Raw genomic sequence first — 13,612 nt, 5'->3', positions numbered from 1 at the left:
ATCTATTTTACTCTCTAGACACTTTCCTAGAACAAAATGAATGATTGTTTCTTGTAGAAGGATTCATCCTGCTTATCTACCCTCTTCATAGTTCGAACACAAAAGCAAGTTGTAGGTTCATCATTTGCTCACTAATGAAATAAACCACATATGAATTTTGGTGAGTTTTTTACTTTTTAAGCAAAATATATTCGGCATTATTTTCGGGAACCTTAAATTGGCAGATCTAGAACTCAAATGCATGATGTAAACTCAATTCAACTTGATTAGTCTTAAAAATATAAAATACTTTTTATTTAATAAAAAATAAATAACAGAAAATTCCAAACTAAGCAATTCTCGATTCAATGACCTCCGCCGAGAATTTCGTACTGCAATTGAAATCATTCTCTACCCAACTAATTAAAAAATAATAAATAAAATAAAACCTTATCCAGATAATATCCAACAATAAAATAAATTTTAAAAAAGGAAAATACGATTCCATTTTGGAATGTCTGTACGGATAATCAGGATACTGAATCCGACCCAAACCCGAACCCAAAACCTCCAAGATAATGCTGACATGGCACAATAACTGAACCGTTATCTTTGGTTGAATAGCGTTAAGGTTAGTTATTCCGGATCTAACTAATTAGTTAAGCGTCGGTGATTGAATTAACTTAACCATAGTTAATTTGTTTTTTTAACATGTCGAAATCAAACGCCGTTAACTTTTAGCCAATTTCATGTATTCTTCTCTATAAATGAGGCCGTTAGTTGGGACTGCTGATTTGACTCCTCACTTCGTCTCTTTCCCTCTCTCTGCACACATATATATCATCCCTCACCTTATTCGGAATTCAGATCCAAACATACTAAAATTACACACACTCACTGTGTGTGAGAGTGTCAGGAAGCTTGAAGGAGAGAGGAAGAAGCTAGAGTTTTTGAAATGGCAATGGCGGTGGTTAAGGAATCGGTGTTTCGTTGTTCAATTCTGTTGCTTATTGCGTCGCTTATGGTCGTCTCCGCCGCAGCCGCTGCCGGCGATAAATCGGATGTTAGGTGCGTTTCTCTTTCCTTCATTCCAATCGGTGTTTGTTTTGGTTACGACGAAGTTGAAGCTTGATTCTGATTCATAACAATGTGTATTTCCGTTTGTCGTAATCTGCGTTAATCGTTTTCAAATGAGATTTTAGAATGTTGAATTGAGTTTATTAGAAATATTGAAATCGGAATGTGATATAAGAAATATGTGTATGACGCAGGGGTGTTGAAACAGAGCAGTTTCAGAGCTTGAACGTCTCATCAATGGCAGAAAGGTATACAATGAAAATCATCTCTCTCGACTTTTAATTTCTTTTAAAAATGCTTAATCGATTGAATGGAAGCTACAATGACAAAATCGAAATCGTTAAAAAACAGTAACAATTTTGAGATCTGAAACTGGTACTACTGTTATTTATCATTCGAGTCGTCGTCTTCGTTCAACCGATCCTCTGAAACAAAATCCAAACAGCATCTTCTGGGCAGATTGGTCATTTCACACAGATTCGAGGCCGTTTTCAGTTACAATGTTATTTTCTCTTTCACGCACTAAAAACACACTGCAGACACAAATCAAAATACAGTGACCACTGGTTGCAGAGTGTACTTTTCCCTTCGTCTACTTTTTTTCCCACCACTTCCTACGTGCAATTATATGATGCATGTCGGTACTTTTACAGAATTGCCCTTGGCTCAAGATCACTTTAATGGCATTCCATTTTATGTTTGTGTATATGGTGCTCAAGATCACTTTAATATGGAAGGTTGAATGATACTGAAATTCCGATACATCAGACATTTTTTTTTTCTTTTTAATATAGATTGCATTGATGACTGACAACAACTGTTTTTGTTTTTTACTTTTTATATTCTTTTCTTTCTGATTTCCTAATGTTAGCTTCATATTTTACAAACAGAGCAAAGGCGTCTGAAGCTTTGAACGAAAATGCTGTTCAAGATCCTGAGGAAGTGGTCTCCATGGTTGAAATGTAAAACTCTCTCTCTCTGTAAATTCTCTGAATCTATAGTAAATTTGGAAGAGTAAAATTAAAATTGACAAACTGTTTATAATAGCATTAATTGGGTTTAAAAATAGGTATAGGCGTACCTAAAACTCAACTCACTTTTTTGACTCTTAATTCTTCGTATCCACTTAATAATTAATACAACTTCACATTTCATTCTCAACTCACATGGGATGTTTATTCATAATCATTAAACTCATTGATTTTAATTTCAAATGGCGCACATTGTTTTGCCGGGAAATGAGATACCTTTAATTTTGGATTTTGATGAAATTGGAATTCGAGATTTTCTATCACATGTTTTGGTTATGAAATGAAAGGAATTTAATCCGTTGCTAAAAAAACGTAAAAGGAATTCAATTTATTTTTTACAATAAGATGGCATGTCACCTTGATAATATATATATAAATGAAAACCCAAATTGAGTAGCAAACATCCATCAATTTTGGTAAAAGCCCAACAAGAGCACATGAGCACAATTATTAATAATAGTTAAAACACTGTGCTAACTTCCTTTTTTCACACTCAAGTAAACGTACCAAACAAATCTTCTTTTTCTATTTCTTTATAGAAAATTACATTTTTGGTCCCTTAATATTGTTGATTATTGTAATTTTGGTCTTCAAAACATTTCTTTTACAGTTTTAGTCCTGGTTTGAGGTTTACTAACATTTATGGTCTTGTTCCAACCAAAATGGTAATTTTTGGTATATCCACCTTTGTATTTGGGTCAAAGAAAATATAGTCATTTTCATGAAAACATGAAGTAAAAACATTACAAAACATCAAATAATGTCCATATATACAAGATATATACAAGAGAACACTTTAAGACAAACATTGTAAAAATCAGTTATACTAAGAACAAAAAAATATATTTTACTTTTGTTTTTCTGATTTTTCAATTTTGGTCCTAAAAGGTTTATTTCGCAATTTTAGTCCTCAAATGATAATTTATTATTATTGATTATATTTAAATATTGTCACAAAACTCATTTTTTTTAACATAAAATCTCAAACAAAAACAAAAGCAAAAACAAAAACTACCAAAGAAAAATATTCTTAAAACTAAAATTACAAAAATCAAACAAAAAATATAACTTAGTAGTATTTAGTAATTTACTCTTTTTTATCTTTTAACAAAGTAGTAATTTATATTTAATTTCTCTTAATGATATGAAACAGGGTAATTAAAAACAACACCGAAAGAAGAAAACTCGGATACTTCTCATGTGGAACCGGAAACCCAATCGACGATTGCTGGCGTTGCGACCCAAACTGGCAAAAAAACCGGAAACGCCTCGCCGACTGCGGCATCGGATTTGGCCGGAATGCAATCGGAGGTCGCGACGGCCGTTATTACATGGTCACAGATTCCGGCGACGACGATCCAGTGAACCCACGACCCGGCACCCTCCGCCACGCCGTCATTCAAGATACCCCTCTTTGGATCGTGTTCAAACGCGACATGGTGATTCAATTGAAGCAAGAACTTATTATGAACAGTTTTAAAACCATCGATGCTCGTGGAGTCAATGTTCATATCGCGAATGGAGCTTGTATTACTGTTCAATTTGTTACTAATGTTATTATTCATGGCTTACATATTCATGATTGTAAACCTACCGGAAATGCGTTGGTGAGAAGCTCGCCGGAGCATTTTGGGTGGCGGACGATGGCGGATGGTGACGCGATTTCGATATTCGGGTCGAGTCATATTTGGGTGGATCATAATTCGTTGTCTAATTGTGCTGATGGGCTTGTGGATGCTGTTATGGGCTCAACTGCTATCACTATTTCTAATAATTACTTCACTCACCACAATGAGGTAAAAAAAAAAAATCTATTTTTCATCTTTTGATATTACTAATATAGTCATTTTCTCTATAACATAAATGTGAAGTGTTGTAATAAATAATAATAGCATGTTATTTGATGAAAATAACAAAACAGGTGATGCTATTGGGGCATAGCGACTCATACACAAGGGATAAGCTTATGCAAGTCACAATTGCGTACAATCATTTCGGAGAAGGTCTTATTCAAAGAATGCCAAGGTATTTATTTATTCATAACTTTTTAAAAATATATATATAATACTAAAATTAGACAAAAATGCAAAAACTAAAATTTGGTAAATTATTTTTAAAAAATTGACAGATGCAGACATGGATATTTCCATGTGGTAAACAACGACTACACCCACTGGGAAATGTACGCAATTGGTGGAAGTGCAAACCCCACAATTAATAGTCAAGGCAACCGATACCTTGCTCCTGTTAATCCCTTTGCCAAAGAGGTACTACTACTTTTAACTCCCTGTACTTCTCATAATTACTTTTTTTTTTTTTTCCTTTTTTGTTATTGTTCACTTTAAACTCATACCAAAAATTAAAAGAATATTTAATTTTTTAACTTATTGTTATTATTATTATCATTATTTTGCATTCAAAGCTAGTGATTATTACATTTTTGACATTTTGGTTCTGGTTGACTCAAAGTCAAACCAACCATTATTAAATTTTAACTAATTAAAAAAAAAAAAAACGTTTTACAGGTCACAAAAAGAGTGGATACAGCTGCAAGCCAATGGCACGGATGGAACTGGAGATCAGAAGGCGATTTGCTCCTTAACGGCGCTTATTTCACTCCATCCGGCGCCGGCGCCTCCGGGAGTTACGCTAGGGCTTCAAGTTTAGGTGCCAAGTCTTCTTCCATGGTCGCCACCATCACCTCCGGCGCCGGCGTCTTAAACTGCCGTAGAGGCCGCCAGTGCTAACCGCCGTTACCCTTCCGTCAATTCTCATTTTCTTTTTTTTCTTTTTTTCTTTTACAGCTTCCACTATCATCACCTTATATACACTACTTTTTTATTTTTCTTTTTCATTCTTCATTTTCGAAGTTCAACCAACTGCCAAAGAGCAGATCCGTAGCGTTGTTTATGATTATATTTCCTTCTTCATTCTACCAAAACCCATTATCCATTTATCCCCTTCTACCTACCCGACCGACCCGACCCGGGTTTATTGGATTACAGGATCCGAATGTTTTAATTTTATTTATTTTGGTAATGGTAGTTTTTCTCATATGTGAATGTCAAAAACTATGAGTAATGAAAAAGGAAGAAATAGATTGGGGAAATTATTTGTTGTTATGGTGTATGGGTCATTGGATTGGATATATATTGTTGATCTCTTTACTTTTTCTTGCGAATGGAAGCAAGAATCTTTTTTCTTTTTTGGATTGGTGACACGTGGTGCAATCCTTTTACTCTTTTGATATTGAAAAGGTTTGAGGACATTATGTTTTTGTGTCAACCCTTTGTAATGATCGTGTGTCGAAAGTATGATCAATCGTATAGGATTCTTTATCGAAGTTGGGCAATTTTTATAACAACTTTTTTGTTTCTTTTTGCGTAAAGTAACTAAATGTTGTAATTTGAAGCTTAAATTCGAAGCAAATCGGGTATTCTTTTAAGATCATGTTTAGTAAAAATAGTTGGTATATGAAAATTAAAAGTCAGATTTTATTGTGTATAAATTTTTTGTAAAAATATATGTAAGCTTTTATAAGATTTAAAATTACATAAATATATAAACTATAAAATAAAAACTTATAAAATCTATTAAAAGTTATTTGAAATAACTTTTGGATTATTAGCTTTTTATTCTAATGTAAATTTTTTAATTCCATTAACTCAAATGGAGTTTTTTTTTTCAGTTTTTTTATAGGTTAAAAGTTTCAAAAATACATGACACCAAAATAAAACAAAATTGAAAAAATAAGTTATAGAAAATTAAATATGTACTTACCTTCTATATCAAATTAACCCGTAGGCTTAAAGTCAATTGGTTTAGTTGGCTAAAAAAAACCCTTTCATAGTCATTGCCTTGTAATTTTATTAGTTCTCTAGTGTTTTTGATATTTATATACAATTATACATGAAGACATTCAAAAAGAAATTAAAAAATAAATAAATAAATAAACCTAAAGCATAAAATTGAAAAATGTAAGTTAATAGACATGCACTTTACGATTCTTTATCAAAATAGATAATGTATAAGCTTTACCTACATTGTGTGAAAGTTGTATATTTCTTTCGATTTAGGAGACATAATCTTTTTAACCGATTACCGGTTAAAAATATTGTTGGCTAGTTACAATGGTGATGTGGTATTTTTTTTTCCTTTGACTTGGTTGCCACATGTGGACCAAGATCTTGATTCTTAAAAACCGGCTCATATCTCTGAATGACAATGACTCGTTTCGTCATACATGAGACGGTTGAGGGGTTGTCGAAGAAGAAAGCGAATTTGATTGCACTGGTGGGTCAGATGGATGGGGGAGGTGTAACCTAAAAACCAGTATAATTAAAGTAAACGTTATTTTTCAAAAAAAAAAAAAAAAAAATTCATGTAATCGTGTTTGTGATAATGTTTAAAAACTTGTGTCACATATTCATGATCATGTCTACATTGGCTGAAAAATACAAAGTGGGTGCTATTTTGAGCCACAAATAATGTCTAAATTAATAAAATTAGTTATTATTTGTCGCAATTTAAAGCTCAAGAAGTGATGAAACTTAGAGAATAAGGAAGCATAAGGTGGATTTATAAATTATAATACCATATTTGGGTATTTCTAATTTAGAATAAGGAAGGATTTATAAATTATAATAGAGTAAATTACATGAATGGTCCCTATGATTTAGGGTAAGTTGTATGTTTGGCCCCTAACTTATTTTTTAACCTGGAAGGTCCCTGTTGTTTCTTTTTGTTACACACTTGGTACCTGTATTACCTAAAAAGACTATTTTGCCCTTGATTTATTAATTTATTTAAATAAACACACCTTCAACACCGCCCTCTTACCTTACCTTACATATATCTTAACATTTTTATCTATTTAAATAATAGTCTTTTTAGGTAACACAGAGACCAAACGCATAACAAAAACAAACAGCAGGGACCAAGTACGTAACAAAAACAAACAGTACGGACTTTCCGAGTTAAAAAGAAAGTTATAGACAAAGCACGCAAACTACGCCAAACCATAGGGACCATTCATGTAATTTACTCATTATAATATCATATTTGGGTATTTTTCTAATTTTCTATTTCCATTGGATATTTAGATGTCATTATACAAAATCCAAAAGAGATCCTTGAATGAAAGAAGGAGAGGATTTAGGTTTAAGGGTCATGTGAGGTCTGGGCCATGATCAGCATGTGCATGTGACTCTAATCGTGGGTAGGTCCTGTTTTCAATACATTAATATATAGATGTGGTAATGGTAATGGTAATGGTAGGGGCATTTCCTTTTGGCTTCAATTGCATTGCCATGTTTACATGGATTTTGTGAAGCAAACACATTCCAACATTTTCAAGCTTTTTATCCTATCATGGGAAGGGTTAACGTTATTTTGTCCAATTAGGCAAGGTAATTTTATTTTTATATAGTATATACTAATCCATAATAAATTTATAAGCTATTGTACTAGAATCATTGGATAATATGGATAATAGGTGGATTAAGTTAAATATAAATATATCATGCATAACATACATGAGGGTATTGTTTTGTTCATGTTGATTTTTTATTAAATATAAATACATGTCTAAATATTTGTATTGTTTAGTTTATTTTGTTTTAGGGTTTACAATCACAAACTAACTAATCAAAGTTTGTTTTTTCGTCATGTATTCGAGTCGTTATACTTTTGAATAAAATAGAGGTCCTAATCTAACTACTAACCAATTAAGAGGTCATGGGTTCAATCTCAGTTAGAGGAGATATATAATTATTTGTTATTAAAAGAAAAAAATAAATAAATACAGACTACTTGTACACATTTCAAAAATTTATAATCATTTTTGTCAAACATTTATATATAAATAAAAACTATAAATTTCGGTTTTTAGCTGACATCTTTTAGAATATTGTTTTCTCTTGACACGTGAATATTTACTTCTCATTTAAAATCAAATACACACTTTCTATCAAAAAAATAAGTCATCCATAAATCAGCTAGTTTTTGACAAATTTATCAAAATCATTGAAATATCAATTTTTTCGAGTTCATATTGATTTGTGTAATGCACCGAATTAAACAGTCTCATTCAAGTCCTTTAACATAGGGTAGAGACCATTATTAATGGTGGTCTACAACAATTGACTTTTAGTTTTAAACTTGATCACCGCAATCAACTCCAAACTCTATGCCAATTAATAACTCAAGATTAATTTACAACTTGAAGTTCTAACTTATCTCCAAAATCTAGAACTTCATGTCTTCAAGTTGAAGTTCTATTGTAAATTTCACATAAACAAAATGATGTCACGTAAATTGGTTTCAATTGGATACATAAGATGATTTATTTGACATCCATTCAAGGTTTTTCAAAGGCATTCATCATGTTCCATTGAGTTGTTAGAAGTCCAGTGTAATGTCTACATCAAGCATCATAATTAACGCCACCATTTGTTCGAGCATTGTGCAGTTAGGCTATAAAGCATTAAGTGTATTTCAACAGCAAATTCTATACGCACCCCTTAAACAACAGCAACCCTGGGTGTCCCTTAATCAACAGCAACCCTGGGTGTATGAGTGGTGCGGTCCTATGAGGCCTCCAATTTAAGGAGCCTCTAAATTTAAGGATAAATATATAATTATGGTGTTTGTATTTTCATTAAATACATTTTAATGTGTTATTATTAAAGAAAACTAATGATGTCATTTAGCTATAAAAATAATGTGATATTTGGTTGTAACCTTGAAGTAATTTTAATTGTGAAAAAAATCATCAAAAATCAAAATCTTATCATAAATTTTATAATTTATCAAAAATTTGAGAAAATATTTATTTAAAAAATTATAAAACTTACAAAAAATATCAAACCCTAACAATACTAATAACGGTGTTGGTAGATCATCAGCAACGGTGTTGCTCATCTCTCTCGTTGGAAATTGTCATCATGAATGATTTATTTGTGAATTCATAATGAAGTTAAACGGTCATATTAGGGCATTTATTTGTGATTTGTCGCTATGTTTTATTGTTTTAGTTTTTCAATGTTTGATATAAACAGTCATAGTAGGGCATTTAAGGCATCAGAGGATTTAGCGTGGGATGGGGGAAGGGGGACGATGGTCTTTCCATTTTTTGGTTTCTAGTATTAATATAGTCTAATAATAAGAAAAATTAGAAAACAAATCAAATTTTGTTTGATGCCTTCACTATTTTAAACATTAACGTTTTAACAAATATTATAAATATATATAGTTAATTTATTGTCATTGATTTCTTTTAGTTACAAAAAGATTTCTCAAACTATAAAATTTAATCAGGGTTGCTCTAAACATAAAAAAAAAAAAAAAAAAACAATTTATTCATAGTCAAATAGGATATATCAATTGATTTATCGTCGAACAAATGCTGAAATATATTCTTAATGAAGAATCGGTTGTGGAAGAACATAGAAGCTGAATTGCATGTGCCAGTAAATATGGATGAAGCTGTTGAAGAACCTAAGGAAGAAGTTTACGATGTAATGAAAGAACCAAGAAAAGAAGAAGTTGAACTGCAATTGCAAGAAGATAAGCCTTGTGTAGAAGAAGACATAAACACCTTGAATGGTAATGGTGATGGCAGAGAAAATATTTATACAAACTTCTATTATCCTATAAATCGGAACAACTAATGAACGAAGAGATGATGTTGTGGTAGTGAATTTAAAAGATATTTATTAGCAACTTTAAGTTTTGAATTTTGTGGCAACAAATTTACTTAATAATATTGTACAATAATTTTTTTTGGGGGCCTCACTGTGATTTTCGCACAAGGCCTTTAAAATGCCAGGGTCGGGACTTCCCTTAAATTGTTTTATGTACCCCTTGTGAGTGGAATATTATGTGTACCCCATTGATTTGAAAATTTATATGAGTGAGGAAAATACATATGGTAACATCCATTTCAACATTTCAGGCTATATCACCAACATATATCACCATCATATCAGTTGCTTCATCAACCTTTCATAATATTTTTTTTTAAATCACTCTTTTACCTTTTACCACAACCCTATATATAAAAGACACATAAATGTAAAAGTAAAATCAACTTGAGTATTAAAAGACAAACTACATGCTAAGCTATAGAAAAGTAAAATTAGAACAAAATTAAAGGTGCTCGGTATGCCTTCAGCAGGTCCTGCTTATATCGCATATATGATATGCATGCTCTTGAAAGAGAATGAGTGCCTTCTGCTCCTTCCCCATCATGTAGTTCCTCTGAGGATACATTTTTCTTCTTTCTCTCATTCTGACGTTGGGACTATCTCAAACATTCTTGTTGCAACTCTCTTTCTAGCTAGCACAACCCTGCCTTTAATTATTCCTCATTCAACCACCGTTAGGGGGCTCTGAGTACACTTGTAACATCCAAAAAAATTTTGATTTTTAAATTAATAAAATTGTTATCCAAACATCATCAACAACCATGGTAAATCAAATTTATCATCTATGTCATCAAAATATCAGAGTCATCATGAAAACGCGGAACAATATTGTGTGTGCACTACAATCAATCCGAGCTCTTCCCCTCAGCACCCAAAGTACCTAAAACATAAACTAAAAACTGGAAGCACAAAGCTTAGTGAGTTCCCCAAAATACCACATATCATACATAATAATCATATACTAGGGCCCCGCCCTTTATCGGGCCTCGTCCGGCATTGGGTCCCTCTCGGCATACAGATCTGTCGGTCTTCAGGCCCTGCATAGCATCGGGCCCCCGCCTGGTACAAATATAAACATATAAACATATACTCATATGAACACATGCGATAATCAAAAAGATAATAGCATAAAATACAGTCATCGAGCCCCGCCCGACATCGGGCCTTGCCTAGTAAGCATACCAACACATAACACATGCAAGAGTCACGCATACATCTAGCATCCTAAAATAATAAACCATGGGTCAACATTGGTGCCTTCGACCCGCTAAACACAGTGAGGAGACTCACCTCTAACTACTGAATCACTCAGATAAATCTCTATCTACTGGTCCAGCAAATCCCCAAGTTGTCATCATAAAACACATCCAATTAACAATTGGATTCTAACCCATATCTAAGACTCTAAGCTAGGGTAAAAGACCAATTTACCATTTATAAAACATGGCCCAAAACCAAGGCCCAACTTAACCATACAAAGGACCAAATCCTAAAGATGATGGGTTCGGGCCCAATTTGGAAGATTGGGTCACACACACACACACACACACACACATATATATATATATATATATATATATATATATATATATATATGACCCAATCTTCCAAATTGGGCCCGAACCCATCATCAGCCTAAAATCCATGGAAGCATAACATGCTAGTCCAAAGCCGCAAACCCTAATGGCCTAAGGCCCAAAATCAACCCATTGGGTTTTTGCACAGAACGCCTAGCGTTCCTTCCAACGATGGCTGGCTTCCGAACGCCGAGCGTTCACATGCAAATGCTTGGTGTTTGCTCGTTATTCACCAACTTCCAAAGCAATGCCCTAATGGCTTAAGATATCAATTCCAAACTTTAGATCCAAATATAAGGGAATGTCTAAAGCCATAAAGTTGCAAACTTTATAGCCATGCAAGGTTACAAAGAGCCCAAAAACTAAAACTCCAACTCCTTAACTGTCACACCCCAAAACCGAGAACGACGGAAACGTTCTCGGGTGGAGGACGTCATGTATAGTATCATAACAATGCATAATAGTAAAGACAAGCAACAACATCCATTGCATTAATATAATAATTATAATACAAGCGTGTTCTGTATAGTTTGTTAGACACCAAAAGTATAATCAAAATAAAAGATGAATCTTGTATGTGCTCCATCTTCTCAAAAGTTGCATCTGTACCTATCTACTGATGACCTGAGAATACAAGTTATTTTGAAAGCGAGTATCAGCATAAAGCTGGTGAGTTCATAAGTATTTATTGTCATTTCTTATATAAAAATGTTTACAACCATGTAGTATAATAGCTGATATTGATGTTTGAAATTACTATGCTCCCTAGAAAATCCTATATTTTCTAGTAAAAGTAGTCTTCTACCAAGACCCGGTTGCTTGCATGTTTGATCCTTTGAAAATGTAAAAGTTTTCCCAGTGAAACTATCCGTATGAGAATATAGTTTTAGACTTCATTCATATAAAGTAATTGGGATAATAATGTTTTATCCCCAGTAGTGTCACTATCGGCGTAATGGAATGAAAATGCAGACTCCAGGTAGTATTAAATGTACAATACACCTCGAGGAATCTGTTTTGCCTTTAATTCTTAATGTGTTAATTAAAGGTCTGAATGTGAACTCGTATATAACCATACTGGTTGACGATCGAATAACGGATGACCCTCCAAGTCATATGTAGTGATGTGACATTTTGTCACCCCTCGGCCTTTCGGCTCGGGCTGTAGCTAGCAGTTAGGATATGGGAGTGTCTGTCCCGTATAGATCTATACACACAATGCCCACTCTCCCACCAGGAGACTCTGGTTACACGGTGATACCACTATGAAGTGTCGTATCGAGAAGTAGTATGTCACATTCTAATTATAGTATATTATCTTGTATATTGTATAATGTATTTTCTGTTAAAATGTATCGAGTGTTCTCTTGTATAGTATATAGTATTCTCTTGGTATGGTATTTATCATGTATTGACTCACAACTGTACTGAATCTAGTAGGTGTCATAGTAATAGTAGAAATGAGTAGCAATCCTTAACTATACCTATTATAGTTAAATAGAAATATTGGTTGCATGCCTGTGATACACAAAGGTACTGAACTGAAGTGAAGACTTTTATATCCATCAAAAATATATATAATATATAACTAAGAATTCAACGACAGTCGGACAGTTAACAATATACCCTAAGTCCACAATCAAACAAGAATAGGAAGTAAGGTGAGTTATCAGTCCTAAGTCCTTCAAGTCTTACTTATATAGATATATTGGTGTAGATATGATTTAGGAACAAAAGAAGTTTAAAATAGTTTGGAAATATTTTTATAACAATTTATCATGAAAATGAGTTTGATAAATATTTAAAGCAGCTTTGTTGGCAAAGCAGTTAACAATATAGAAAATCCTTTTGGTTGCAAGTTATAAATCACATGCGATTGATACTATAACTTGTTTGATTTAACTTGTATCCCCCCCCCCATAAAAGCATTTAAAAACATTTAAAAGGTTGATTAATGGGTATGAACTCACCTGCAGTGAGTGGAGTGGATGGAAGTGTTGGGTAGGATGCTAGGTGTCAAGTGAGGACTTGAACACACACGCGGATCCTATATAACATGTAATGATACATAATTGTATCCAATTAGTTATTTAATCACTAATGAAGTAAGTAAAGACACTCTAATGCATGAAAACACTTTGTTTCAAGTGCTAGGAGTGGTAAAGGTTGTATCAAAGGAGAGTATGGCCTCACATTGGAGTTTACTCCTCAAATGGTGGCCCTTAAGGGTGTTTACGGTTTC

The 13,612-nt window shown here is 33.0% G+C and overlaps 1 protein-coding gene and 1 long non-coding RNA gene across 3 annotated transcripts; both read left to right on the top strand.

The window, feature by feature from the left end:
* The first annotated feature begins 777 nt into the window (after positions 1 to 777).
* LOC111899294 (probable pectate lyase 8) lies at positions 778 to 5,209 on the top strand. The gene is made up of 7 exons (XM_023895151.3): positions 778 to 1,047; positions 1,251 to 1,304; positions 1,947 to 2,018; positions 3,241 to 3,883; positions 4,009 to 4,112; positions 4,216 to 4,354; positions 4,613 to 5,209. The coding sequence occupies exons 1-7, from the start codon at positions 935 to 937 to the stop codon at positions 4,832 to 4,834; spliced, it is 1,347 nt and encodes a 448-aa protein (XP_023750919.1). The 5' UTR covers positions 778 to 934; the 3' UTR covers positions 4,835 to 5,209.
* Positions 5,210 to 7,214: 2,005 nt separating this feature from the next.
* Positions 7,215 to 10,027, top strand: LOC111899295 (uncharacterized). Of its 2 annotated transcripts, none has more exons than XR_006188059.1 (2): positions 7,215 to 7,495; positions 9,515 to 10,027. It is a non-coding gene; the product is annotated as an uncharacterized LOC111899295 (long non-coding RNA). The 2 variants fall into 2 exon arrangements; XR_002852852.2 differs by lacking the exon at positions 9,515 to 10,027 and adding an exon at positions 8,557 to 8,827.
* The last annotated feature ends 3,585 nt before the right edge of the window (positions 10,028 to 13,612 follow it).

This window comes from Lactuca sativa, chromosome 2, assembly GCF_002870075.4.
Source record: "Lactuca sativa cultivar Salinas chromosome 2, Lsat_Salinas_v11, whole genome shotgun sequence".
In the NCBI taxonomy this organism is placed as follows: Eukaryota; Viridiplantae; Streptophyta; class Magnoliopsida; order Asterales; family Asteraceae; genus Lactuca; species Lactuca sativa.
The sequence above is the reverse complement of the archived record's forward strand: the minus strand, read 5'-3'. Positions and strand labels throughout refer to the sequence as shown.

Bases quoted from the DNA above. Each gene is read 5' to 3' on its own strand.
- LOC111899294 (XM_023895151.3), top strand. From the start codon at position 935: ATGGCAATGGCGGTGGTTAAGGAATCGGTGTTTCGTTGTTCAATTCTG. The intron at 1,305-1,946 runs GTATACAATGAA...TTTTACAAACAG, and splicing joins GTCTCATCAATGGCAGAAAG to AGCAAAGGCGTCTGAAGCTT. The intron at 2,019-3,240 runs GTAAAACTCTCT...GATATGAAACAG, and splicing joins GTGGTCTCCATGGTTGAAAT to GGTAATTAAAAACAACACCG.